The sequence below is a fragment of the Drosophila teissieri genome, chromosome X (genome assembly GCF_016746235.2).
Source record: "Drosophila teissieri strain GT53w chromosome X, Prin_Dtei_1.1, whole genome shotgun sequence".
Taxonomy (NCBI): domain Eukaryota; kingdom Metazoa; phylum Arthropoda; class Insecta; order Diptera; family Drosophilidae; genus Drosophila; species Drosophila teissieri.
Window position 1 is genome coordinate 5759509 of NC_053034.1, and position 27576 is coordinate 5787084.

The 27576-nt window shown below is 42.9% G+C and overlaps 1 protein-coding gene across 1 annotated transcript; it reads right to left on the reverse strand.

The window, feature by feature from the left end:
* Positions 1-19713: 19713 nt before the first annotated feature.
* LOC122624542 (RNA polymerase-associated protein Rtf1) lies at positions 19714-20914 on the reverse strand. Its single transcript, XM_043804172.1, has one exon. The coding sequence runs from the start codon at positions 20734-20736 to the stop codon at positions 19927-19929; it is 810 nt and encodes a 269-aa protein (XP_043660107.1). The 5' UTR covers positions 20737-20914; the 3' UTR covers positions 19714-19926.
* Between the last annotated feature and the right edge of the window lie 6662 nt (positions 20915-27576).

Sequence of the window (27576 nt, forward strand, 5' to 3'; positions counted from 1 at the left end):
ATCTGTCATTTCGATTTCAATTTGCACTTTAATTTGCATTCTTTGCGCAGATTTGCTCTCACTTTTATTTCATTATATAGGACAGCCAGCCATCTTGGCGAGCTTTTCCGCACTTTTCCTTTTAGTTTCGCTGTTTTTTCTTATTTCGGATTTCGCAATTGCAGTTAAAAACTCCTGCACTTGATTGACAGCCCACTGTGCTGAAAATCGCTTAAAAAACACAAACAGCCAAAAGGATTTGGGTGAAATTTGGTTGCCAAAACTTAAAGCAAATGGCTTCAGGTATTCTTCCAGAAGAATAATGTATTTCAACATCTTCGAAATATTTGTTTTGATATATTCCTTACCATTAAGGAAGGCCATATGCAACCCATCAAAAACAGAAGTTCCTTAGCCTGTCCATCAAGGACCTCCAGACCAGAGAACTGCAGCAAGCCACCGGCACTCTAAGTGCACCTGCTAAACACCGGGTGTCTCAGCACCCGGGTGTTCTTTGACACTCTATTTGATGCAATAACATTCATTAAAAGGAAATCAGGAATAGTACTAAATACTAAATAATACTAAGTACTAAATACTAAATAATACTAAGTACTAAATACTAAATAATACTAAGTATTATATACTAAATAATACTAAGTACTAAATACTAAATACTAAATAATACTAAATACTAAATAATACTAAATACTAAATAATACTAAATACTAAATAATACCAAAATATAGGTGCCCTCCTCTGCGCTTCTCAAAAGTCCTACGTAAGCAAACAACTTTTTCGATGTTTTTCTTTTAAAACTAATTGTGAGTGAGTGGTGCAGTGATTTTATGTGGCAGCAGAGGATATCAATAATGTGATTTCGACCTACTGGAGGAAGTGCCTCAGCTAGTTATTTTCCAGGAGCTACAACCAGCTGTCAACTCTGACGTGGAAAGGGGTGAGTACCTGGGGGGGAAATAGAGGGGGAGTGTCTTCCAGACACCCGAGTGTTTACGAGACATAAATGAGTGTTTTGGCCACTCATCATCATTGGGAACTTGCCTTATTCTGCCTGTTTGCCTTCTCTGTTCTTTGTTATGAGTGGCGAGTGTGATCGGCACCCGCGACGTAGAGTGCCGCATTGATTCGGGTGCGCGCACACCAGGGTGCTTGCAGACACTCGAATATTTTGAGCGGGTTTTTGTAAAGTACCCGCGATGACCGGTGGGAGCCGACACTAAAATTTGTTGAGTGTGATTAGGGTGGCAAATAATGGCACTCTTGCAGTTCTCTGCTCCAGACCATCCACCGCCATCCACTCATCTGCCATCTGCCATCTGTCTTCCACCTGTAGAAACTGTCAGCAGAGCAGCAGGCAAAAGAGGAATACAAAATAAAGGAAAAGAAGAAGCCAAGTGACAGAAACACGCACACGCCCACGCCCACACACTGGGCTGGTCCTTCGGTTTCAGGGATTGCCATAAACTAGTCAGTTAATCTGGTCATCTTACTCAGTCACACCCCCCTCCCCACTTTTCCCCCTTCCGCCGTCTCCCGTTGGCGCCTCGCCCCCATTTAATCTCCATGTGTTTGCAACTACTCTATTAGCCGCATTTTAATTCAGTTACTTAAGTTTAGTGTGAACACAACAATTTCATACTTGACGTGGCGACAGAGATGGAGTATACACGGGCATGTGTGTGTATTTGGGAGATGCAATTGACGCCAGAAGTAAGTGTATAAAGTTGAGCCATTCTAATACAAGATGAATTAAGAAATAATACAGTATAAGGGGACGCATCTTTCCCCGAACTTATAAAGTTATATTATCCTATTGACTGCGTATGGCTAAACATTAAATAAATGCATTCAATGCACTAGCCACATTGGCAGCACTGATGTCCAAGGAGAGATTTTACACTGCACCAGGAACCTAGTTCTGCAATTTTGAGAATTCCCATTTTATTGTAGTGCCCCGATTGCGTCTCTTGCGTCTCACAGATGTCAGACTTGAACCTGCCGCATTGACCTCACGTTGCTGCCGCAAAAGGGATGTGCCCACCCAAACCGCTGCAGCCGCCCACTGGAGCCACCTGCGGTCAAAGGTAAAAAGTTTTGTCAAATTAAAAATGTTTACTGCTCCTCACAGTTTGGCAAAGAGTTCGGGTGGCTTGGATTGCAGTTTGCTCGGGCGGCAAAAACATCTTAAATTAGATACATTTTATCGCTACACATGCCCCGAAAAGAGGAAAGTTTTGAGTGATATTTATTGCATGACACTTGATGCAGCAGCTTAGCCCCAACCCCAACCACTAACACCCAACCCCTTAACCCTTATCGCCCGCCCTTGCCGACCCAACACCCCGTTGCCATTGCCGCTTTGCCCCCCACAAGTAACTTGAATCCTTTTTCCGGTTTCGGGTGTATGTGTGGATGACATGTCAACAAGCATTTAATTTGATTCTAAATCTTTTGCTCGGCGAAAAGGACTTTGCCTGAGATTCTCAACGCATTTCGGTTGGTGTGAAGTAGACCGAAGGATAACTTTAATCGCCAACTTAAATTCGAGATAATAGAATGTCCATGGATTTGCAGTTGAGTAAATAAAGTCGGCTTTCGCAGCTGAGAATGTTGATCCCTGGCTTTTTGCTCAAGAGTGCTTTATTTTCAACTCGAGAAACTACGAAACAAATCACACTTGAAGTGGATGAGCTTTAAAGTAAACTTTACAATTAGACTTGCCACTCCATTTAAGAGCACACAAATGAGAAGCCATTTAAATCGGAGCAACATTCTCCAGTTATCAGCATACATTATTGCATAACACTAACACTACCATTTCAATCCTACAAATATACAAATCACGACACCCAAATTCGTAACATTAATGCAGTACTTTTGTATCTTGCTGTGTGAATATTTGCTCGACTTCGATTAAAATTTGCCAACACATTGATTTGTTTTTATGCTTGCTGCATTATTCCGCCTTATGTTGCTGTCGTCTTTAACTTCAGGTACAACAGAACGAGAAAGGTAGAGAAAGAGAGAGAGGGAATGGGAGAGGGAGCAAGACAAGAACAGAGCATGAGACAGAGATGGCAAAAGAACGGAAAACAGGAAAGGAAACTTTCTGTCGCCATTGTTGGTAAAAGTTTTGCAATCGCCAGTGCCTCATAAACTTTATGCATATGCACTGATGGCCCAGGGAGCGAGGGAGAGGGTGTACACTGTTAGAAATGTCTACTTCTGCAAGACGATCCTCTTGAAATCACAAACAATGAGTTGTTAGGCCGCAAATGCATACATTTCATAAAAGCATTCAACAAATATTGAAAAATATCACCATATTAATACACTTCATATTTTTGGCTAATTTGCAATCTCTTTCCCAAGTGTAACAACTGGCAAGTGAAGGGAATACCGCATAATATGCGAACTGGGCCTGTCATAAATGAAAGTTATGCCGTCTTTGGCCAAGCAAATGAACGCTCTGAGAATTGTGCGAGCCAGAAAGCGATTCTTCCTCCTTCCGTTGGGTGGTTTTTGGGTGGCTTTATCGGGTGGCTTTGTCGGGTGACTCGGTGGTTACACAACCGCATGTGTACACTGTCGTCGTCTCTAATTATTAATCCTCACACTGGCGCAGGAAAAGCCAAATGAATATTGAAGGACGACGCAACCGCAACAGAATTTATTTTAAGCTAATTTTCTTATTTTACACTTAATTTTCAGCCCAGCAGTCAAGGGCTTGCCTAACCGCCCACTTGGCACTTTTCGCCAGTTTCGTAAGACCCGGAAAGTCAACGAGGACTTTCCCATTTAGACTAATAATAAAAACTTAATACGGTAATCCACTTATGCCAACAGAACTGCCTCACAGGAAGCAGCCATAGCAAAAGTCGCACAGTGATACGAATACCGACGTAAGTAAACCACATTTATAGTAGTAAAATACGTTGTTTACCAAATAGGGTCCTAGCAAATGGAACATGAATATTGTATAACGATATTCCTATTTAATAGTTATTCCCAAAACATAGTTGTTCCATTTCAATTGTCCATGGAAACCGAATCAATGTGCATTTCTGAAAATTTGTTGCCTTGCTCTCAAGTGCGTGTGTGTTTTGTGTGTGTGTGGTAGCTTTTACCACAATTTTTCGTCTTTTTTTTTTACATTTTTCGAAGGAAACCAAAGTTTTGCGGCGCGCACATTTTTCGTGTTTCCAACTTAACACTTTTGCTTAGCCCACACACACACACACGCACGTCATAATTTATATGACTGTGTGTGTGTGTGAGTCAACAAGCGGCAAAGGCAAACACTTGGCCAAAAAAAAATAATAAATAAAGAAAAAGAAAAACCTCAGGAGGAGAAACGCAAAGGAAAACTATAAAGTGTTTCAAAGCCTGAGAACGTTGACTTTGGCTCAACAGCAGTTCAATTTGGCATGAACCTACTATGCGTGTGAACAGGAGCGAAAGAGACAGACAGCGCGGGGTACACTGAAAACCACATCTTTTGATTCTTTAATACGCTTATAGGGGGAAACGCGCTTATCACGAAACCGAGCTGATATTATAGGAAATGATGACCAAAGGGAGAATAGTGGTTCACATACATACATTGCTCAAATCAAAGCTGATTTCTTTTATACTTGTAACAAATTTTTTACTGTGTTCGAAAAGGGGCGAGGAAATGCGTAACAGCATATTTATGGCGACGCTTGAGACGACAGCAACAAAGTTAAGCAGTGGGCCAAAAAAACATGTACAAAAAACACACCAAATATCCAAGGAAATAGCAACAAAAATGAGTTCGCTGCCAGAAAATGTGAAGAGCAGTTGGTCTGGGAGTCTTGCAAAGGGAAAATTCGAGGGGGAAAAGATAGATAGACTGCCTAAGCTGCCTCTTCACTTAATTGCAATATTCCATCGCACACAGAGCTCAAAACTGCAAACTGAGATAAGCGCATTAAGTGCGGCCATTTTCCCTTTTTCATTTTTTTAGCCACATTTTTTGGTAATAGAGCTGAACGAGATTATGACGGGCGAAATTATCTGCTACCAATAAAAGATATTGTGGCAGTTTATACTCTTTTCAAGGGCTGGAAAATTCAAGACGTTAACCAAATGCGTTTTTACTTATTTTATATGTTTAATAACTATGTTGTGTGTTTAATCTAATGATGTGTTTTTTTGTAAGTCATTTCAAGGCTGTGCAAATGCACAGCATGCTTCTGTGAGTAAAGTAGAATTATCTGAAAGTTATTAAAGAAATGGTAGGTTCTAGTGCAAAGTGGCATACAAAATATGCAATAGTTTTGAATTACGAATAGTTTTTCTCCGTGCAGGCGAATGACATTTGATGGAAGTGGCTTTGGTTTTCCTGCTTAGCAATTGATTTGCAAAAAGAAACTCATTACCGATGAAGATGAAACCTGGAAACCACGGAACCAGCAGTCAATAACTGAAGTCGGAGTAAAGAAACAAAAAAAAGGAAAAGGACAGGACTCCTAAGGGCGATGTGTTAATTTTCTTGGCCGGCACGTCCCTGTCATTGGCACTAGTCCATGTGCAGTTTGCCTGGCCTATTACCCATGCCATGCCTATACCCTCCCACTGCCAATGCCACTTCCACTTCCACGCCCACTTCCACTCCGACATCTACGTCCACTTCCAATCCCTGGGCTCATTTGTATGCCTGAATGCACCTCCTTTCGGCCCATTCAGCCCCGCTGTTTAGCTCTCTCTCTCTCTCTCTCGCTCTTCCGCTCCCAGACTGTTTGCTTTTCATTTGCCAACATGCCCTCTCCCTCTCGCCAACGTATAGCAATCTCTTTCCTTGGCATTCTCAAGCAAAAGTCAACGACGCATTGGTTTTGAATGCAAATGTCCAGACGAAGGAAAATGGCAAGATGAGAAGCAATTTGCATGGCTTCACTTAATTCTTTTCACCGAATGCACTGGCGAAAAAATACATAGTTTTATACAATTAGGAGTAGTAGTATTATATACTTAATTATAGAAATTCATTTGCAAGCTTTCAGCTCTTTGATAAAGAGGTTAAGACTGCTTAGATTTTCTTCTTAAGTAATCAATGCCTTTGAACGTTTTGAGCAGTGTACAGCAGACCTATTGTTGTTTTTGTTTGGTGTGTGGCGACTGCGATAAGGATAAAGCCAGGACTTGAAGTTGAACGGGAAAGTCGGTGCAAAGAAGCCCTTGAGAAGCCCGAAGGAGACACCTTTCGCCGCCTATCGTCTTTCAATTAGTTTAATTAAATTGCAATTTTCTTATCTCGCCCTGCAGCCAACCTGGTCAACTAAGTCCTGTTTATCCGTCCGCCAGTAACGCCTCCACCGCTTCCGGTTTTTCCCGCCATTTTCCAATGCCCCAAACCACGCTGTTGTTGTTTTCCATTTTACTGGGACTTCTTCTGTTTCTGTTTCTGTTTCCGTTCCCGTTTTCCGTTTTGTTAATTCTTGATGCACTTTAAAACGGCATCAAAGTTCCCTTTTGCCAGGGCTTACCGTACCCTCCACGGTTCTTATCCCGTCGTCCTGGCAAAAGGATACTGTAAGATTTGCTTCGGGCAACAGTTGAACGTGAAATGAAATACTTTTGCCTTAAACATAAAGACAAAATGAAGTTTATTAATTTTTATTTGCAAACATCTATTTAATTATCCGATGACTATTCTTCGCCAGCACTTTCTTTGTTTAAGGTAGTTTTTTGGTTAGTTTTCGTTGCTGCTAATTGACCGGCAGCGCAGTAGCTGCTGTTTTAGGCAAGATGGCGATTCAAATTAACTTATTTGGGAAGATTTAAGCTTCTCAGGTATGGCGATTTTCCCTCCAGTCTGGACCGAACCGCTTTCCGTGCATTTCCATGCCGTGTTTCCCCAATTTGTTCCCCCATTTTCCACCTTTAAACCGCTGCCCTTTTCCCTTTCGGATTCGCCACGCGCCGCTGGGCTGCTCATTTGGACAGGCGCCAAAGTTATTTTACAAGTCCCCAAACCGAAAGGTATATCCTTATATCCTTGTATCCCTAAACCACCCCGAGCTCCCCTATTTATCCACTGGGCGCCGCTTGTGGAAAAAATACACTAAAAAGTAAAGGGGAGAAAAACTGTCTAAAGTGCGACCAAATGACCTTTTTAATTCGTGGCCATGCACTTTTCTCCGCCTGCTGTCTCCCTCTGACGCCCTCCTACCCCCCTTCTCTCTCGCTCACTCTCTCTCTCTCTCTCTGTCCCCCTTCGTCCGTCTCTTTCATTCGTTTGGCATGTCTGGGGTCTTTTGGGTGTGAAATGAAATTTGCAGCTTTTGGCGCAGAAAGAAAGTTGCAAAGATTTTTTAAGCGTGTCGCGTGTTTCCTTTTTTTCCAAAGAATTCTTCTCCTTTTTTCTTTGTTCACCTGCATGTGTGTGTGTGTGTGTCGTGTAAATGTGTTAATGCTCTTTCTGCGGTGCACTACGTGATACTTGCCCACTGTCCCCGGTCTCCAGGAAACACAGTGCATTGCAGTGGCCTTTTTCCAACCACGTGTGCATTTCTAATGATTTCCAAGGCCATAAAAACATCTAGTTGATTATTTTTGGTGCAGTAAAACAACAGAATTTGACATGCATATACATAAGTCAGTAATTTTGTTTTGGTTTGATTTTTAACCACTTTTATGTCGAGGTTTAACCACTGTGACAGTGTGTTTCAGAAATTTTTGCGCTCTGTCTGCAAATGAAGTCTGCCCGCGACGTGAGTATGTGTGTTTCAGGGTGTATGAGGGTGTTGGGCACTGTGTGTATGTGTCTGTTAAAATCAGCTTAAGCATTAGTGCTGGTCCAGCATACTGCACAACCCAGCCACCCAGCCACCCCCAACGCCCCCCGCCACTCGACAAGCCCATGTGGCTAAGGTCAAATCCATTTGACTCTCGGAGCAAATTGCAGCGCCATACTTCAGGCGACATCGTTACACCTCACCGACCAGGGCACACACACACCCACTCCCCCACACACACACACACACCCACACACGCAAATTAGTGCAAAGGAAATGGCGAAGAAGAAGACAGGATGTGGAAAACTGCCAACGGTGCATTTAACAATTTTAATGGATTTTTTCCCGCTGCCTCGGAAATTGAATCTTTAAACTTGACCCGCAGCAGAAGATTTAATGCACACACACGCACACGAACACAAGCAGTTGCACACACTGATAATTATGGGCGGTGGGCGTGGCAAGCACCCTTAAAAAATATTCCTGCGAATTCCAGGTGGAAAATTATTCGACTGACGAAAAAGCTACAGGAATCTGCGAAAGCTGCTGGAGAGATGTAAGAAAATAAGACTGAAGTGCAGTGAGAAAAATAGTTTAATTTAATGATCAAGTTCATATTACTTCAGAATGCGTTTATGCTTTGCGTTGCGTTCATCATTAGACAAGCCTTTTGTCATTAAAACAAAACCTGTGCTACTTAAATTACATTTTTTATGCCTTCAAAAACATGTTGATTCTCCAAAAAAATATGTTTTCCCCTAGTGCACCTTTCTATTTGGCCACGTCTTTTTATTGTCAACGGCAAATGAAAATTCCAGCATGATGCTTTCCTCCGCACATCTTGCCGTGTTGTTGTTTTTGGGTACGGGCATGGGCATGGGCATGGGCGCACTAATAAACAAATAAGTGGGCGTGGCAGACGCTCAATTAAGGCTATTAACGTTACTACGACGGGGGGAGTGGGGAAAGCAAAACATTGGCAGCCATTTGGTTTTATGACTCTCTCTATAAAAATTCCTTAGTTGAAATTTATTTGCACCATTAGACGGGGCATTAAGGCGTTTCCTAGGACCGACCACGCCCCCACCTTCCCCCACCTTCCCGCACCGACGACCTTCACGAGCTTCAGGCATTTCCCCTTGATGATTACGCGTTGCTCTTATGTTTTTATTGGCGGCCTCGTCGGCGTTCTTCTTTTATTTTCCCGCCCCGTTTAGGAAAATTCAATAAGTCAACTTCGTCTGCGTTCCCTTTGAACCAATTTTGGTTTATTTATGAGCGATGCGAGCGAATAAATTAGGCAAAAATCGGTGGCTTCGAACTTCCAATATTCCACGACCAGCGAATTTCCGCTTTAACCCATTCCAGCGGGGGTCATTCGTCAAATTGGTCATAAAAGCACTTATTCCGAGTAAAGAAAGCCAGAAGGAAATAAAAAAGGGGGATTAGGAAAGTGTTCAATGGAGTTTCCATTGCGTTGCAAATATAAATTTATCTATCTTCTCTTGTATAGGCTATGATATGCATTTGCAGGGTATCTAATAGTCGAAAAGCGGCCTTTAGTTTTCCGTTTAGTAATGTTATTGTGCGACAAACACACACCCACACACACAAGCGCTGGGTGGAAAGGAGAAAGCGCAAAAAAAAAGAGGACGGGATGTCTGAAATGTCTCCTTGTTCCTGCCACAAAAAACACTCAAAGGCTGAAAAGCTTTTCGCTCACAAGTGGCAACCGGAAGTGTTGTGCGGCTCAAGAGCCTACTCAGCACGCACACACACATGTCCTGGCACACACACGCACACACTCACACACAGACACACACGGGCAGGACGAAGACGAAGAACGCGGATATGTCGAGACATGTTGAAAGGTGGAAATTGAGGCGATTTACCGTTTGCCACATAGGCTTCATCGCAGGTTTAATGCACTTTCAACTTTCTACTTTCTACGTTTTACTTTCCCAACACCCACTTTGCATTGTATCACATTTAGTTGGTTTACGGCTCAGCGAAACTGGTTGGCTTTTAAAAACTTTATTATAATATCTTAAATATTCACTCGCGAGCCATTTTTAATTACAATCAACTTGGTTCCGCAGTTCAAAGAGGACACATAAACGTATATGCTAATTTAATTTATTATGCCAAATTTCCTTCGATCCCCGAAACGGATTTCTCTTAATTAATCCTAATAAAGCGTCGGCTAACAAAAAGTGGCGACTCCCCAGTCGCATTCGCAGCCGCAGCCGCAGGAAAAGGGAGGCAAATATTTATGAAAATTACTTCGACAAAGTCGTCGCACAAATAAATAAAACGACCAAAGGAAGAGGAGAGCGAGAGGGCAGGCTAACTAATCACAATAATCACGCTGAAATAAAATTAATAAAAATGCGTGGCCCGTTGGCACGGCAAGGAGCATTTAAGAACATAAATAAAAATTAGCAAAACCAACAACGAGGCAGCAAAAGGCAAACAGCAAGGACTCGGACTTGGTCCTGTGTGGCCGGCAATAAAAGCCACAAATATAAAGAAATTACACGGCCAGGAAGGAGTCGAGCCGAGCCGAGTTAAGCTGGGCTGAGCGGAAAAGTTAACGCAGTCGGCGAATAAACGAAAAACTAATAAAATCCTTTGACCAACGTCCCTCGCAACAGCAGGGCAAAATGGATTTCCTATGGCCTAAGATTCCTTAAGAGTCCTTTGCGACTTTGTGGTCGACGTGGTAGGAAAAAAAAATATCAGGTGGCCTCCTGTCCTGGCCACTTGTTCTAATTGCAGTCAACGAAACTTCCGATCGTTAAAATACTTGGCTTTCACTGCAAGCCCACACAAAGGGATTCCACAGCAATATGACTACAAATTGCTATATTTTTTATAGGCGAGATAGCAACCACTATTAAAATAACTTAAACAACTCGCAAAGAATTTCTAACCACAAGCATTTTATAACTATTTAATAACTGGGAATGCTAAGTATGCCAGATTAAATTGTTAACGATTTGCACCAGCAAGGTGGAAATTCTAATCAGCTGTGTAATTTACTAGGGCCGTTTCTCTATTGATTATGTTGAACTTTTGACATAAATTGCATTTAATTTATGCACGTAACATTTTCGATTTCTAGCCAAATTACGTACGGCCATAATAGCAGTAACAATTGCAGAAATTTAAATAATATACCATGTGTACATATGTACACGTGTACTCAGAGATCGCAATAGGTGTGTATTTTTTGGCACAAACAATTGGCATGCAATGCAGTGCCAACGAAATGTGCGCATTAATTAATCGCAGAAGGACAACTCAACCTGATTAGTGGCCCGAAAATATAATTGTGGGCCTGTGAAAACGTGTTTTCCCGCCCCAACCCAACCCAACCCAACCCAACCCGAACCGATGCCAATTTCCCGCCCAATTAGAAGACGAAGTGCATGGAGAAATTTAATTAACATTTTCAAATGTTTTGCATGCCCGCACATGTTCTGCCGTAAAAAGTTTCGCCAACCTGAACTCGACACTCCCGCACTTAACCCATACCCGGGCCGAGCAATTTGTCCGGAAACTGTCGTTGGGGGCCTTAACCCCCACCTGCCCACCCGCCCATCTGCCCACCGGGGGCCCTGATTACTTTGACTCTGTTCTTGTCTCGTGTAACAAAATTTCAATGGAAAATAGTTTTTATGACACATCAACTGATCCCATGGCCCTGCTGTCCTCACACCCGTGGTGCAATTAATGGAACCACCACCAACTCCCTACCAAAATGAAGTCATACGCTATTTTCAAGTGCGCACAGTTTAATGTTTAGAATGTGGATAGCAATAACCCAAAAATAATACTTATTAATATTATTAATAATATACTTATTAAACACATTGAAAATTCGCAACATCTAGTTCTGTTAATTTTATTATAAACAAATGCCTTGAACAACTAAATGGTAACACTATTCTGCTGAACGCAACTGTACGCAAAGATACGTGTTTAGAACGCCCCAAAGCTTTTCCTATGTGTTTTTGTGCGGTGAGAGTGAAAAGTTGAATTGCAAATGCAGAAATGAAAATTAAATACAAAATGCTAAGTACTTTCATCATTGGATGTGAGCACCTGACTTTTAGCAAATGGAATTCGCAAATTAGCCAACAACATTTCATCTGCTCGAAGTCCGCCTGCAAATAATCAGTTTATTACAACATTTGCTGTCATATTTAGGCAATATTTACGCAATCAAAGTTTGACCAATATTTACCATTTCTTACCCTAAATTAAGCGCATGATGTATTCTTTTGCATATGTAACCATTTTAAGCCCTTTTAGCTCCAGAGAATAAACCATTTTCAAAAATGTTGTCAAAAGTCGTTTTCTCGATTTTCCATACATATGGAAGAAGTTTTTTGATCATAAGGTTGAAAAAAGTAACCCAAATGTGGATTGTCATGCCTCGATGAGTTCGTAATTCAATTTCCCATTCATTGGTGGTCAAATTTAAAAGTTTTAATTTTTTGTAAATTTTAATGATGGTACCCCTTATAAATTATAAATTAGCCGTCAAAAAATAATTCAATTTTTAGGCAGAGCAACAAAAATAATGGTCCAAATATTGATTGTCATACCTCGTTGAGCTCGTAATTTAATTCCCAATCAATTGGCATTCAAATTTAAAAACTTTAATTTTTGAAATTTTTTTGCAAATTTTAATGATCAAAAATGCAAAAATTGCCCGAAAAATAAATTTGTCTTAAACCACCAAAAATGGATATGGATCTTTAATATTGGGAAAGAGCTACGCAAAAAAGGTATTATTAAAGATATATGTCAATTTTAAACCATTTTATGAAGAAAAACCTCATTGTAAATATCAAGAGTTGACAAAAGTCGTCTCATAAAATAGGTTTCCGAATATGGAATGCTATATCGTTGAGCTAGCACCTAAGTTGCCAATCAACCCAAGAAATTTTAATTTTTCCATTTGTTAGAGGGCAGTACCCTCTTTATGAGTGTCCAGTGAGCTGCGTAAATCTGAGACGGTTCCTAAAGGACGACAGAACCGAAACGATAGGCATGGTGCTATATACATATGTATACCTGTAACCTGTGTAACTTGTTTCGCCCTGGACGCAGATAAAATTAGATGTACGCAAAATGGCCTTTTTTGGGGAGAAATTTCAGTGAGTCTTTCACTTTTTGAGCCCACTGGGTCTCACATTTTTTGGTTGGGCGCCACCGCCATTTTACCGTCTCCGCTTTGGGCCTTTTTTTTACAAGCTGTTTAAAAATGTATATGCATTGGGGAATTATTAAGTTGGCCATATTCCCTAAAACTAGAACCCAAGATGTGTGGGTTCTTAGTTACTACTCCCACTCACTACTTCTAGGCCATCCAAAAATATCCAGCTTTTAAATCACAAGCATTCGTTACGAAGCCTTCGTGTTTATGGTATTTCTCCGCCATAATCTGGTTGTCATTCCATCTTGTTCGGCTCCTGCCGAATCGAATCGAATCGCATAGCTAAAACACTCCCCATTTTGTTGTGCTTGTCATTTGGGCTTTTATTATTATTACCGAGAATCGAGCACCGAAAAACCTCCAGCCGAAAAACACTGGCCCGCAAACAACAAAGGCTCGTATAATGGAATTTATTTTATGGCCAACAGGTAAGAAGGAAATGTTCGTTGTCCCTTTGGCGGCCTGCTAATTTCGGCCAGCTTTTACTATTTCGCAGCAACGGCGTTGGGGGATGGTGAAAATAAGGGAGGGCCGAGGAGGAACCGACGGAGTCCATATGTTCCAAAGCAATATTTTTTAATGCCCCGCCCGAAGGCGCTGGGAACACCAGAGGACACCCAAAGACAATTAAAATTTATTCAGCGTTCTGCGGGGGAAGAACGTCCAAAAAAGAAGGGAAAGTATAAACATAAATATGTAATAAGCGAGGCTTTTCCAACCAAAATCGGGAGGGGTGGAGGACAGCTGTCGGCATTATGCGACTTACATTAGCGTGTTAATGCAATTAAAAAGTCGGCCCAAGGCGACAGGATACCCGAATAAGAAATAATAGGTTGCCAGGACAATGAATCTTTGGACGAGAGGAAAAAATTAAATTAAAAATGCTTTCAATTTCGCAGCATCCTCAAAACGGAAACAATGGAATCCAGCCTCGCTCTGTTTTGGCATTAAACTTCAAGAGTGCAAGGCATACACAAAATGATAGTGATGCAATTGAATTTAAATTCCTCCAGTTTCCAAGAAGGCTTGCATAAACGTGCATCACTATATCTGCAGCTCAATTTGATGTGTTGTGGCAAATATTGGGGGTCAACCAGCTGCCCATGCATGTCTCTTATTCGCCAGACTGACAAAAACTAACTCGCATTTGCAATTCAATCAATAAGCTTACCAGTATTGAGTAATTATTTAAGTATACGAGTATAGTACTTCATAAGCCAAATAGCAATGCTCCCCGTTTGATTTAAATAGTGCACCGCTCTTCGCGTTCGCATGGGGCAAATGTGATGAGAGTCCGAGACCTGTGAACCGCCATCCCCTTGACCCTGTCATTTATTTAAAGCTGCTCTGGGGTCACCAAACCGCCTGAGCCCCCGTGCTCCCCATTGCAAAAAGGAGACCATTGGCCCAGCTCACTCATAAATCATTTTCGTGCCGCGCACTGCCGCAGAATGACACACGACTGCCGCCCAGTTCTGGCCACCCCCTCTGGCCCAGCACACAGCACACCCCGCCAACTGACCCCCGCCCCCCGCCGCAGGTGGCATATGATCCCACCCCCGCTCCTTCCCGCTGCCGTCATATATATAGCCAAGAACTTTGTTTGCTCTCATTGTTGGGCTTGTTTGCAGTTCTCGGGGTCACAAATTGTTTTCGAGCTTGCCGGGGTTCCAACAAATTGGAAAGTGTTCCACAAGAAGCACGTGCCACGCCCCCCTTCGGTCCCAACGCCCCTCGACTGTCCGCGGCCATTTAATAATAAGTAATAATAAAGAAGGGCCCCGGACAAAAAGGGAGAAATTCGCCAGGAACAGAACAAAACTTTCTCGGCGACGCGTTTTCATTATTTGAATAAAAATTCAAATTAAATAAGATTAATTTCAGTGTGGGACGACAGAAGGCAGAGAGCTCTTTACATAATTCCACTCAACGCCACTTGAAGATGACTAATGACAGATTGTCCAGTCATCGTGGGGTCTGTACTGAGAAAAGCGGGCCCAAGAAAGTGTATTTCAAGGTGCGGATAACTATTAAACAATGCATATTAAATAATAACAATAGTGGTTAGCATTTGATGTGCGACAGTTGCACATCAATTCACTGCTACTTGGTTATTTTTCTTACTTATTTACCTATGGCAGGCCATTTTTTTTTGTTTTTTTTTTTTGCAGTGCAGTGTGACGGGTAGGTGTTTGAGAATAGGGTATTGTCGGCACCCACAGATATGTCACATTTGTCTAGCCAACAAATACTTCATCAAAGTTCCGCAGGAAAACACTTGAGGCTCCTGCGGTGATTTTTCTAAGCTGTCAACTGCAACTGGTCCCAGGAACTGGACATGGCCAGGATATCATCATCATCAGCAGCAGCAACAGCAGCAGCAGTAGCAGCAGCCAACCAGCAGAGATACTAATTGTCATCCATAAGCCTCAGGCGCTCGAAATTCGTGGCCAGAAGTTCGGTAGGAAAATCAAGAAATAAACCATCGCAAAGTATTGCAACATAGTCACATTAATTTTGTACTTTAACGTAAAAATATAACAATTCAATGTTGCTTAATATTTAGCATAAGGCTAAAGCAACAACATATTTAAACACATTAATAAGAAAATTAAGCAAAGACACATGTTACCATTGGCGGAATGAAGAATGGAACATTTTTTGATATATAAGGCGGCAGTCAACGGGGAAAAATACTGTAAAAATGTGTGCACATATGACCGAAATAGATTTGCCGTAACATATGCAATAGACGTAGACTCCCTGTGATTGATTGCAAAAACCCCCAGAGTGTGGAAATGCGAAATATATTGCCAAAAATCCAATTGTCAACGCATTCCAATGGCATGGACCATGGGGGTTTTCCACTAAAATGCAAAGCAATTAGCAGTCAGCGGGTGAAAGCACAGGAAACGGAAGACAAAATCCCCCCTTTGAGTTCAGAAAAAACTATTTTTGTTCAGTTTTTTTTTTTTAACAACTTCGTTCCCTTGGGTGGCGCCACCTGCCGGCCAGCCCCAGCAGCCCTGGAGCAGCTAATGAACAACAAACTTAAGGATTTTCCGGGTGGAAAAACGTAACGAGAAATGGCAACAAAATATCGTCAATAAGCCAAAAGAAATTACAGAAATTGCAGAAATTAAATGAAATGCAATTAACTAGCTAAATGAGCGAAGCCCTTGAGGAAGGGAAATGCTAAAAAGTTGGTCGAGAAAATGAAAAAGTCCGCGGGATGAAAAGGCGGGAGGGTTTTCCGCCAAGGGAAACGAATCCGATTTGTAAACTTAGAATCACGAATCACGCTTCTGTTCGGTAATTAGCAAATGCAAAATTACAAGGTGCACTTTGAAAAATATTAGTCTTCTAACCAAATATACTTTAAATTTATATTGATTAGAGTGTAAATGAGCTTTTGGTGTGTACTGCAGTAAATTAATGACTTAAATTTTGAAACATTTAGATATAATTGCAATATTTTGATTGCTTAAAGTATATTTTGCTTGAGTGCTGTATGGTAGATGGCATTGGGAATGGCAGGTGGCAGCATGCAGCAGGCAGGAAGGTGGTGAGGGGGCTTACCTCCACAGGACTATCCTTCGAGTGGATGGCATTGCCGGCGGCTCATCCTTGATTCCTTGGCCATGCAAATGAGTTGGATTTATGCATCCCAGTTGCCCCACCTTGGAGCTCCATCTTGCTGCTCCTTCCGGGAATTTTCGATGCACATCGATTGATTTCGCATCAACGCAAAATGCGAAACGGATTATTAAACTTGCCACTGGCCAGGTGTGTACCGGAGCAGCAGAGCCACTAGGCAAGCCACTGGGAAAAGCGGTCGGAGAGAGCGGGACAGCAGGGCCAGCGGGAAAGCGGCAGGGAAAGAAGTGGAAGACAATTTTGCAGCTGCTGCAATTTTCGATAAATTCTTTGCTCAAAAGATGCGACGGGTAAATGGGAAAGGGCGGCGGAATGGAGTGGAATGGGGTGGAATTGGACGGCATGGGATGCAGCAGATATTTCATTCATTTCCATAATTTTAATAAAATTGAAGAAAAATATTCAAGGCAGTTCCGCAGAAGCAGCGACAGCGGCGGACGACGGCGAAATGAAAAGCGGAAAATGTGAAAACGCAAAATATGCGGCTATGTAATAGCGGCCACGTCACACGCACAGTGCCACTAGTAGAAATCATCGATAAGTTAAGTAATAATCCCAAAATTCAAAATTACATACAATGTGCCCCATTTGCACTAAATACATTTCACAGTTTTTCATATCAAACCATTATTTTATGTTTTACGAGTATGTTTTTTTCTATTCTCAATTCACTGTGCTTGATTGCTGCTGCTGGCATTTTCATCGTCTTCATTCCAATTCGGTTTCCGCAAGTTTATTTTCCTTTTGTACCTGCCCCGTAAGGTTTTGTTTTTTTTCTACTTCTATGCTATACGTGTGCTGCTATTTACCCCTTGCAGATGACGCCCCTGCGCCCTGCTCCTGTTCATGCCCCCGATCCATATATATTATCCCATGAGGAGCGATGTGGGACCATGTCAAGCAAATGACATAATTCAGTTGCTGGCAAAGTTTTTGACTGATGCCATGACAAGCGACCCCCTCCTTCCCCTCCTTTCCCCCCGCACACCAACCACCATGATTTCTTGGCCAAAAGTTCAACGTTGGATTCTGATGCTCGCTGATTGCCGACCATCTTGCCGAACCACTCATTCTCATTCATTTTTATAAGCACTGAAAGAAAAACCTACATTTCAAGGTGGTGGCCACTTATTTGTAATGAATCCTAGATTAATAAGCACTTCAGCCATAGTACATAAAGGCAAAACAGGAATTTAGTTAGCATTAAATCAAGAATAGCTGAGACACATAGAGTTTTGGAAATTTTGGCGTTTTGCAAGTGCATTTATTTGTGAAAGAAGAACAAGCCCAAGTAACAGGAGCCAAAGGATATGTCACCAGGTGGAAGTGCGCATTTAATCCAACCAAAAGTCCTAACATCAACAGCCAAACTGTTTCAGAACACAGAGCAAAAAGAGTCAAGTCAAGGACTCAAAGTCGAGGGGTTAATACCAAACATGTGCCGCCTCTAAACAATGGAAATGACTTTCGCCGACAGGGAAACTGGTGAAAAAAATGAAAAAAAACACAAAAACAAAAAAACAAATGCAAGGGCAAATTAAAATGTTCAAAAGTTTTCAGGACATTTCAGGCCGGGGTGAGCTATTTGCCCTTTTCTTCATGGCAAATTTACGAGGTTCCCCGTAAAGCCACTTGAAAGCATCTCTCGCTCATAACTCATGATGTTTTGGGCCCCTCCTTGGCCCTAAATCTTTTTTATTTTTCTCCCTTTTTGCATTGGGCTTTTAATTACGCCCAAGCCCCTGCAACATCAGAATGGCCCGAAATTAATTTAGCCAAATCATGGGGAATCAACAGGAGTAGGCCCCAAAAACAAAACAACAAAAAAAACACAAAAAAGTGAAACAAAAAGGGCATGTGCGTGACGAAAGGGGAAGGAGTAAAGGGGAAAAGGGGAAGAGCCGAATAATAGAATAGAATGGAATGGACTGGAGTGGAGTGGAGTGGGAGGGGCACATGCAAACACAAGGGTTAAGCAGCGCCAGCCTCCACATGTGTGGGCGTGTCCCGGCCCCCTTTTTTATATTTATGGATACTACGTGTTGTAGTGGGCGTGTTATGGCCATCCCACCTTCTATTTCGTTGCCGTTTTTAGGGCCAAAGCGACAACATAAAACAGTCGTAAAATTTATTAAGTGACATTTTTGTGTATGTAAAATAAAGTAGCCGGAAAAAACAGGCATAATCATAAAGCAAACCAACAGAAAAATGTAATAATAAAACGACATAAACAGGAGAAAAACATTTGCTGGACAAACGTAATTACGCAATGAAAAAATTACAAAAAAAAAAGGAAAAAAAAACGAAAAGCACACACTCACAATCGAAGAAGCTTGTGGAAAATGTTACCCACCGAATTTCCCTCGGAATTTTCGCAATCAATTAAATATTAATTAATTGCCTTGTTGTCTTCGCTTCTTTTTAGCCAAGTTCACTTGCTAATTTTACATTTCCTAATTGCTCATCAGTCGCTTGATTGTTAACCACGCCCCTAACCCCCCAACCCCCCACCACCCCCTGGAAAACGCCTCCTTTTCGCGGGCTCTCGCTCATTTAGCTGGTTAATTGCATTTCATTTAATTTCCGTAATTTCTTTTGCCCTATTGACGATATTTTGTTGCCATTTCTCGTTTCTCGTCGTTCCTCGTCACGTTGCTCCAAGTTTGTTGTTCATTAGCGTGCCAAAGTTGTTCCCAAATCTGCGGGGACCGGCCGCTAGGTGGCGCCACACCGGGGACAATAGCCGTTCAAAGGGTCGAATTGCTGGCCACCTTGCCATCTCAATCTCGTTGCTCTTTCCCTGCTTTCACTGCTAATTGCACAGCATTTTAGTGTCCCCAATTTCACTCCCTGCTCCTACATTGTATCATTTAATTTTAAACATTTTATTTCTCGAATTTATAGCGGCTGTAAAAGTGTAAGTTCCAAAGCGCATTTTACACGATACCCTTGAACTTATGCATTTCTTAAAATGTTTGAAATGCTAGCATAGCTTTTTATTAAAGCTTATGTAGGTAGCCAAACATATCCTTTCCTAGACTCCATTCAAAAACGTCCTAATTTAGAAAATAAATTTACATTTGCGTTTATATTTTTCATTAACTTCGAAGGATTACTTTTAAACACATTTTAATGATAGGTTTTTCCATGTTGAAGTCCAATAATTTGCATATCAATTATTACTATAATTATGTATGATAACAAGCCATTAAAAGTTGTGCCAATTGTCAATATCTTCGCTGAATAATTGTTTAACAAGTAAAAGTTGTCAATTAATTTGGTTTAGATTTTGGTAATACCAGTGCCAGTGCCGCTGCCCTCCGGTTCCTCCTCCTCTGCTACGGTTTCCAGTTTGGGGCGGTAGGTGAGACCCCTGGGCGGACTTGCAGGCGGTGGCATGACCGGTGGTTGCGGCACGAACGGGAGGGGATGCTTCAATCGCCAGGGATAAACGGCGCCATGTCGCTCCATAATGCCGCTTTTCTGCTGGGGCCTCAGAGCGAAGGAGAAGGTCCTTTGGATCAGGGATAATGGCTTGGCCTCGGACTGCAGGGCGTTGTACAGCTCGACCTTTTTGCGCGTCACCATGTGGGTTGTGGGTGGACTGAGAGCCTGGTTAACGCAGTTATCGCGCCACAGTTCGAATTCATCCTGGGTGAAGGCCAAATTGGATACATCGTTGATCTCGTGCTGCATCACCAGGTCCTCGTAGCGCAGCCTCAGCGCCACATTCGTGGGTATTTGCTCCACCTTGTAGCCAAAGTCTAGTTCGCAGATGCCCAGCACCTCGGCGATCCGATGATCGGGCAACTCCACCTGGCCATTGACGTTCACCCGGACAAAGCACCCAGTGACGGCCTGCTCAAAAGCGGGACGGATCAGGAGCAGGCCAATACGGTGGCGACTCAGACGTAGCAGCTCCAATTGATCGCGACTGGTCACCGGAAGATCTGGAGGGGGCGGCTTCTCGTAGCCTTCCGCCCACGCCTCGTTCTCGTCGTCGATTCGCAGAGGCGAGGATCGAAGATTCCTCAGTTCGCGGACTATTTCCGCTGCCGGACGGCGAACGTGTCGCGATCGATGGCCAGACATTTAAATGGGATTCTGAGCTTCGCCGAAAAGTTTTCCTAACATTCGAGCAATTTTTCTGTGGCTTTTGGGTTTTGCTAATAGAAAATATAATTGTGCCAACTGGTTCGGTGAGACAGTGAAACCGAATAAATTTGGCCTTTTGAAGTTTTGTATTCAAGTGAAATGTAGCAAGCACATTTCAAACACTAACTGTGAAATATTTTGCAGGGCATTCTATTCGTCTTTTTTTCTAGCTTATCCATTTGAATGCATTTAACGACCCGCCTTCGCTTTATGCCCTCCATAAATGCCAGGGGCCAAACTATTAAATTTATATTAATTTCGTAGTTTTTCCTTGGCTAGCATTTCGCTTGGCACCCGCTGCTTAAGCCCCGCTCGCCCCTCTTCCCGATTATATATACCTGCTGGGGTTAAAAAGAGCCAGGAGTGAGTTGGATCTTTTCCCATTTGGCAAAAGATTTATTATACAATTGCTTTAATTACAGTTGCAGCTAATTGTATGCGGACCTCCCGGGCAGATGCTACTTTTGGTGCTGGCACAGAGCCCATTCAGTGGGTGGATGGCTGATACTGGGTAGTGGATAGTGGATAGAGGATACTCCGTAGTGGGTAGTGGGTAGTGGGTGGTGAGTTAATGGAAGGATGGTGGTTGCCTGATGGAAGGGTAATGCAAAATCTTTGCATGCTTTGTATGTGAGTCTGCATAAATAACTTGGCTGTATGTGTGGCACATCGAATATGCTGCTCACGCACAAATTCTCCTCGCTCTGCTTGTCGTCCTTGCGACCCCCTTTCACCCCCTTTCACCCCCATTTCACCCACCTACACCACCTCCCCCACCTCATTTTGGAGTCCCCCTTAGCCAGTTCCTTTGGATCCGCCGCCCCATCCTTCAGCATGCGCATACACTTAAGGGCAAACTCGTTTATGCAAGCTCAGTCATCATCATCATCATCATCATCATCATCGGCATCGGCATCCACAGCCATATCCTTGTCCACCGCCACATCAGCATCGCTATTCAGGCCATCTCCTCATCCCCTTCTCAAGTATCCAACACCTCCTCATCTTCGATGAGCTGACCAACAGGAATTTCCTTCGATTTCAATGATGGTTTCTTTTTTGGCCATAAAGCGAAAGTAACACTGCCAAAAATTACTAATGCGATTCATTTGACCGGGAGTATGCAATTTATAAATTATAAAAATTAAATAATACAAATATCAATCTTAAGCAGATCAAAATATTTGCAGGTAATGAATATATGCAAATGGGTGTAATTTATGGAGCAAGCGCAAAGGGGCAATTCCTTGGGCAAACTTTTCGTAACAAATCATATGGCGTTGAAGTTATTAAAACGGCATAAAACTGAACATCATGCAAATAATTTCAACTGAGTGGCTATGAGTGTGAAAAATCCTAGAAAATTCTAAATGCCATGAGACCCATCCATCACGGGGGCATCAGCTGGTGAGGACCCAACATCAAGTCTACAGGGCTCAAGAACTTTTCCTCGAACACCTTTAGGCCGGGGGCGCAGTACAGTCACCGCCATGGAGGCCAGTTGGCCACTCCTTGACGTTGACAGGCTGGCTGTGCAGAAAGTTTGCGCCCATGAGTAGTGTCATGGGTAGTACGTACATAGCGTGGGTAAAAGGCGAAGGAGGTGCTCCGGTGGCCGGAACCCTCGTCCAGCTGGCTGACATGCCAAGCCCTTAACCCTTTGCAGTGCTGCCAGCAGTGCTCTGCGGTAATTTAACTGGCTGGTCTGCTCCTTAAATCCTAATGAAATGCAAGGAAATATTCTTGCTTCATATAAGGAAGCACAGATAACTATTAGGCACCACCATATTATTCCTGCTAATTAGTGCTCACGGTTCCTACAATAGCTTACATCTAACTATCTATTTCAGCTGGACTTGATTCAAGGTGGTGGATTGCAAACGCACTTACGAAATTCAGGCGCTAAAGTGCTGGCGAATTCCCGTGCCATAAATGGCGGAGGACACAGCCTGGCTGCGAACGAATCTAGGATACGGATACCCGTGTCAAAAAAATGAAAGGAAAGACGCAGGGAAAGTGGGCGGGAAATATGACTAGGCCAGGGGCAGTTGCCAGTTGCCAGTTACCAGTTGCGAGGTGCCAGTTGGCAGCGAGGCAAGGAAACTTGTTTGTTGCACAGAAACAAAGCGCTTCTGCTTTTCATGTAAAATGACAGAAACAAGTGTTAATGGTTTTGGGCTTAGCGGGAATGAACGGGAAGGGAAGTGAAGGACGACGGACGACGGACGCAGAATGGACATCTGGAAAATATGCAGGCCAAGCAGATTAGATATCATATTAGAGGTGTGTTGGGAGGCGGATGGGAGCTACAGTCGCGTTTTGTAAAAAGCAAATACATTTCATATTTATAGGCTTTAAATACTTTGCAGCCATGAATATGTTTAATTTGTGGCACGCAAGCTCACACAAGTCTCGCACCTTCTTTGGATCTTACAATCAAACTATTTTGATTGGGCCTTTTGCATTTGGAATTGAAATCGCAGCTAGCTATTTATTGTTTGTTTCCTTTTGCCTTGCATATTTTATTGTGCTAATTTGTGGTCTTCCTTTATGACAATCAACTTTGGTTGCGTGTAAGTCTTACTTCCGCAACTCACTTTTTTGTAGGCTTTTCTCCGTTCCGTCTTCTTGTTTCTCCGGATCTCGACTTTTTGCCAGTTCTTCCCCCGCTTCTTTCCCACGCCCCACAATTTCCCAGTCTGGGCCAATTTCAGTGTGAAGCCACCGCAGTCTGCCCCGCAAAACCCGAAAACCCAACCACTAGACCCTGGCACCAACTTCCCAGCCCCTCGTTTCTGCCTCTTTTCCACTCCGCCTCTGTCTCTGTCTCTGTCCCTGTCTGTGACGTGAGCTCTTTTGCTATTTTGAGTTGGATTTTTCTGCTAGTTTTTTTGTTTTTTCTGTTTTTTTTCAGTACATTTTTTTTTGTGCTGTGCAGTTGCAGCTTTTTGCATTTTACCTCCAGGAATTTTTCGTTCCGTATGCATATGCAAATGCCTCGGCCTACATGTGTCGGTGTCTGTTACCCCACAAAACCCCTCCCGCACTCACTGTCCTTTTTCCACCACCCCCCGCCCCCTGTCTAGCATATGGGAAACTTTTGCCAGCATGTTGGCTACTGCAGTTTTTTTTTCCACTTCCACTCATTTCTTGCTGATTCCGGACACCGGCCCCAGCTTGCCACGCCCCCTTTTCCTACGGTGCAGAATTACAATAATGAAAATGTATTTGCAAAACTCGCCTAATTAGTTGAATATGAGCCATGTTGGGTATTCAAATATGCACAGGCAAGATGTCAGACAGGGACAGCATGTGGGAGTGAGTGGGAAGGGGAGAGTGTATGACACAGATAGCAAACACGAACTGTAAAAACGATAAAAAAAAAGTAGTTCCTCAAGTGCACTGCCATTGTTTGGCAGGCAACAAGAAGCCGCTTATTGCAGTGCCTCCATTTAACCACCCAATTTTCCATCTTCGTGTAGATTTCCCCTCAATAAATCCCATTTCAATGGTCAAAAATCAAAACATAACTCAATTCCACACTCATGGTCACCTTGAACAGTGTGTTTAGGCTTTGGGATACAGCGTTACACAAATCATTTCTAATAACACCTCTTGGTATTTAAAGTGAAAGTAAAGACCTGCCTTCAATTTGTAAAATACCAAATTAAACATGCGAAAGAAATCCGAAATTTGAGGAAATTTGAGTAGGGCACATAAACCTTTTGTGATATTAACCCACTTTCGCAAGCGGGGGCAAGTGTTAAAGTTGTCGAGAGCATTGAACGCACCTGCTACACTTGTCCTTCGCTTTTGACTTTGGCTTGAAAACAAAGAAGTAAAAAGCGCGAAATTATGATTTCCTCTTTACCTTTGGCTCAGTTTTATGCGTTTGGCAGCAGGTGAGAGCATAAATTTGTTGCCCCCGAAAAAGTTTTTTTTAACGCTGCTCTTAGGATGTAAGCTAGAACCCAAAAAAAAAAAAAAATACACGTCTGTCGAACAAGAGCAAACATAATCGACGGGCATTCGACAAGCAAATTTACACAAATCACCACATTAGTGGGTGCTGTGGGCGCAGTGGGCTCAGTGGGCGCAGTGGGCGTGGCAGATAGGAGCACACATCATAATCACAACACATCAAGTGACAATCAAAACCGCAAACAGACAAACGGCATCTCAGAGCAGCCTGTAAGTGATATGTGGGGGGGCATTCATTGGGGGGTTAAGGGCGGTCTGGCTGGTGGCCTGGGATTTTCCTGGGTGTGGAAAACTCCCCTGGGCGTGGGCGTCCCACATGTGTCCGTAATGACGATTAACTGCTGAGCCGCAATTAACTGTGAACAGGCGGAAATACACTGAATGACAGCTGGAAAAGCGGGCGGTGCGTGGGTGGAAAATGTGGCTGCCAGGGGCGGTGGGCAAAGCGAGGAAAATCGAAGGAAAGCTTTTGCTAAGGACACAGAGTCAAGGTGAAATAAATGGCCAATAAGTGGGGGAAATATACAAAAAATTCGTTTGAACAAATATTGAATGCAAAGTTTTAAATTAATATAAAGAAAAACATTTACTAATTGGCCAAGCCATCCGAAGTTAATTCAACAAAAGTGACTAAACATTTAGGCAAACAAACTCGTTTGTGAACGAATCAAAAGGCGAAGTGAATGAAGCCAAGTGAATAAATGATTCATATTTGATTTGTGACCAGGGAACTTGTTCTATCTTCTGTATATCGTGCTTCCCTGGTTTTATTAATAAATAAAATGGAAAAATTGGAGCATATGTGGGAGTTTTCCCTTCGCTTTTTCTCCGCGGGGTATGAGTTTGTGATATGAATGAGTGCCGACAAAGGCAAACAAATGCGCAAATAAATCGAGCTGGGTGGGTGGGAAAAGGCAGGTGGTGGCAGGTGCCAGGTGGGTGGACAAGCGGGATCTTGAAGGACAGCTGAGGACGGATAATGATTATGATGGCGCCCACCAAGGCACGCATTTTGGCCCAGCTTTGGATGACAATTGCAGCGCATATCCGCTTCCGGTGCCCCACACAAACCACTGCCCCCACTAGCTCACTACCCACACAGTCACACAGCCACAGGACATTTATCCTAATCGCACATACACACACACACACGCGGGACACTGAGAGCTTATTTATGTGCCCAACTTCTTTTCGACATTGTTCTTTTATTATTTTAGTCCTCGTCCCGACCCCACTCTCCCCGCCCGAATCATCCTGCCATTTTTGTCGCAATTTAGCTAAAAGCGTCGTCTAAGAGGAAGTCCTTTTTATACTCGCATTCCCCACCGTCGTTGTCCTTAATCTCATTCCACATCGGCTGCTGCTCCTTTTGACATGCCCTCATAAAGGAAAAGTCGTCGGCGCAAATGGGGGGTGTGGCCGGAAAAGCGACGGCTTACCAAACCGCCTTTGTCCTTTTGATATAGCATCCTACATTGCTCGGCAGATCTCGGAAATTGTGAGCCATTTCCCAAGCACTTAATCGATTAATTAAAAGCAATCAGGATACCTCTACCGGGTTTCTTGTTAATTTTCACTATGCGGTGTTTACCTTCTACCTGTTCTCTGTCTCTCTCTCACTCACTTTTTAACGTACTGTACTACTTTACTCTTTTTTATGGGAACCTTGTGCATTACAAAACCGTGTACGACACTTACAATCTGCAGCTTTATCTCCACTTCATTCCACGTGCTTTGATTATAATTTTGTATTTCCCCTCTTTCCCATTTCCCAACTATATTGAGAGTGGAAAACAGTTAAAAGTTGAGTTTCGTTCCTTGTTAACTTTCAGTGCACGGCCGTTAGGTGGCGCTTTATGGGCACATTTCAGCGTTTTCCATATGTTCTTAATGCATTGCAAAAAATATGCCCAGTGATGTAAGAGAAACCATGTCTAACCTTTTCCTAAATGGTATTTGCTGCAGTATTTTAACTCTTTAAAAATGAATGCAAATATCAGGTTTACTGCATGCGATGCTGGAAAAATATATATTTTCTATCTGCGTCTAATATCGTATCTAAAGGATTTGTGAAAGTGAAATTTGAAGGTTCTGACATTGTCGATTTTTCTCACAGTGCTTCGGTTCCAGTTGCCGGTTGCCTGCGACTTGACTTATTACTCGCAGAAAGAGCAACACACACATGTGCCTGTAAAAATGAAAACGGCGCTACAAAAATGAGAAATGAAGAATGACAACATCAAATTAGCTTCATAAAAATGTCGACTCGCTCAGTGCCACTGAGTTTTTGGGTGGTTGGTGTGAAACAATACAGTTTATAAAAATGAGAGTGCAAAAATATTTTTATGATAAATGACTGTGAACGCGCACGTGAAGGAGCAGGGGGGAGCTGGTGGAGCTGGTGGATCTGGTGGAGCCGAACTTGGTGCCAAGGACATTCCATAGACATAAACGTGCTGCTGTCAACCGCACACGCACATGACGGCACACCCACACACGCACGCCCACACGGGGACATCTATATGACAGGAGCATTTTGGCGTCGACGTTGACATTGACGCCATTTCCGGCCGACGCGGGAGGGCAGCGGGAAAAGCGGGGAAGGCGGGCAACCGGGAAAAGCAGAAAAGTGGCAAAGGTACGGCAGCAACAGTTGTCCTTTGTCACCAGCCCCGCGCTCCCAGTTTCGGCTTTTCCAAAACCCCACACCCACCCCCCACCATCACACAAGAATTTTCCCCACACCCGCGGCGACATGTGTCGCACGCACACTGATGTAACCTAGACCAGTTGTAT

Bases quoted from the DNA above. Each gene is read 5' to 3' on its own strand.
- LOC122624542 (XM_043804172.1), bottom strand. From the start codon at position 20,736: ATGTCTGGCCATCGATCGCGACACGTTCGCCGTCCGGCAGCGGAAATA.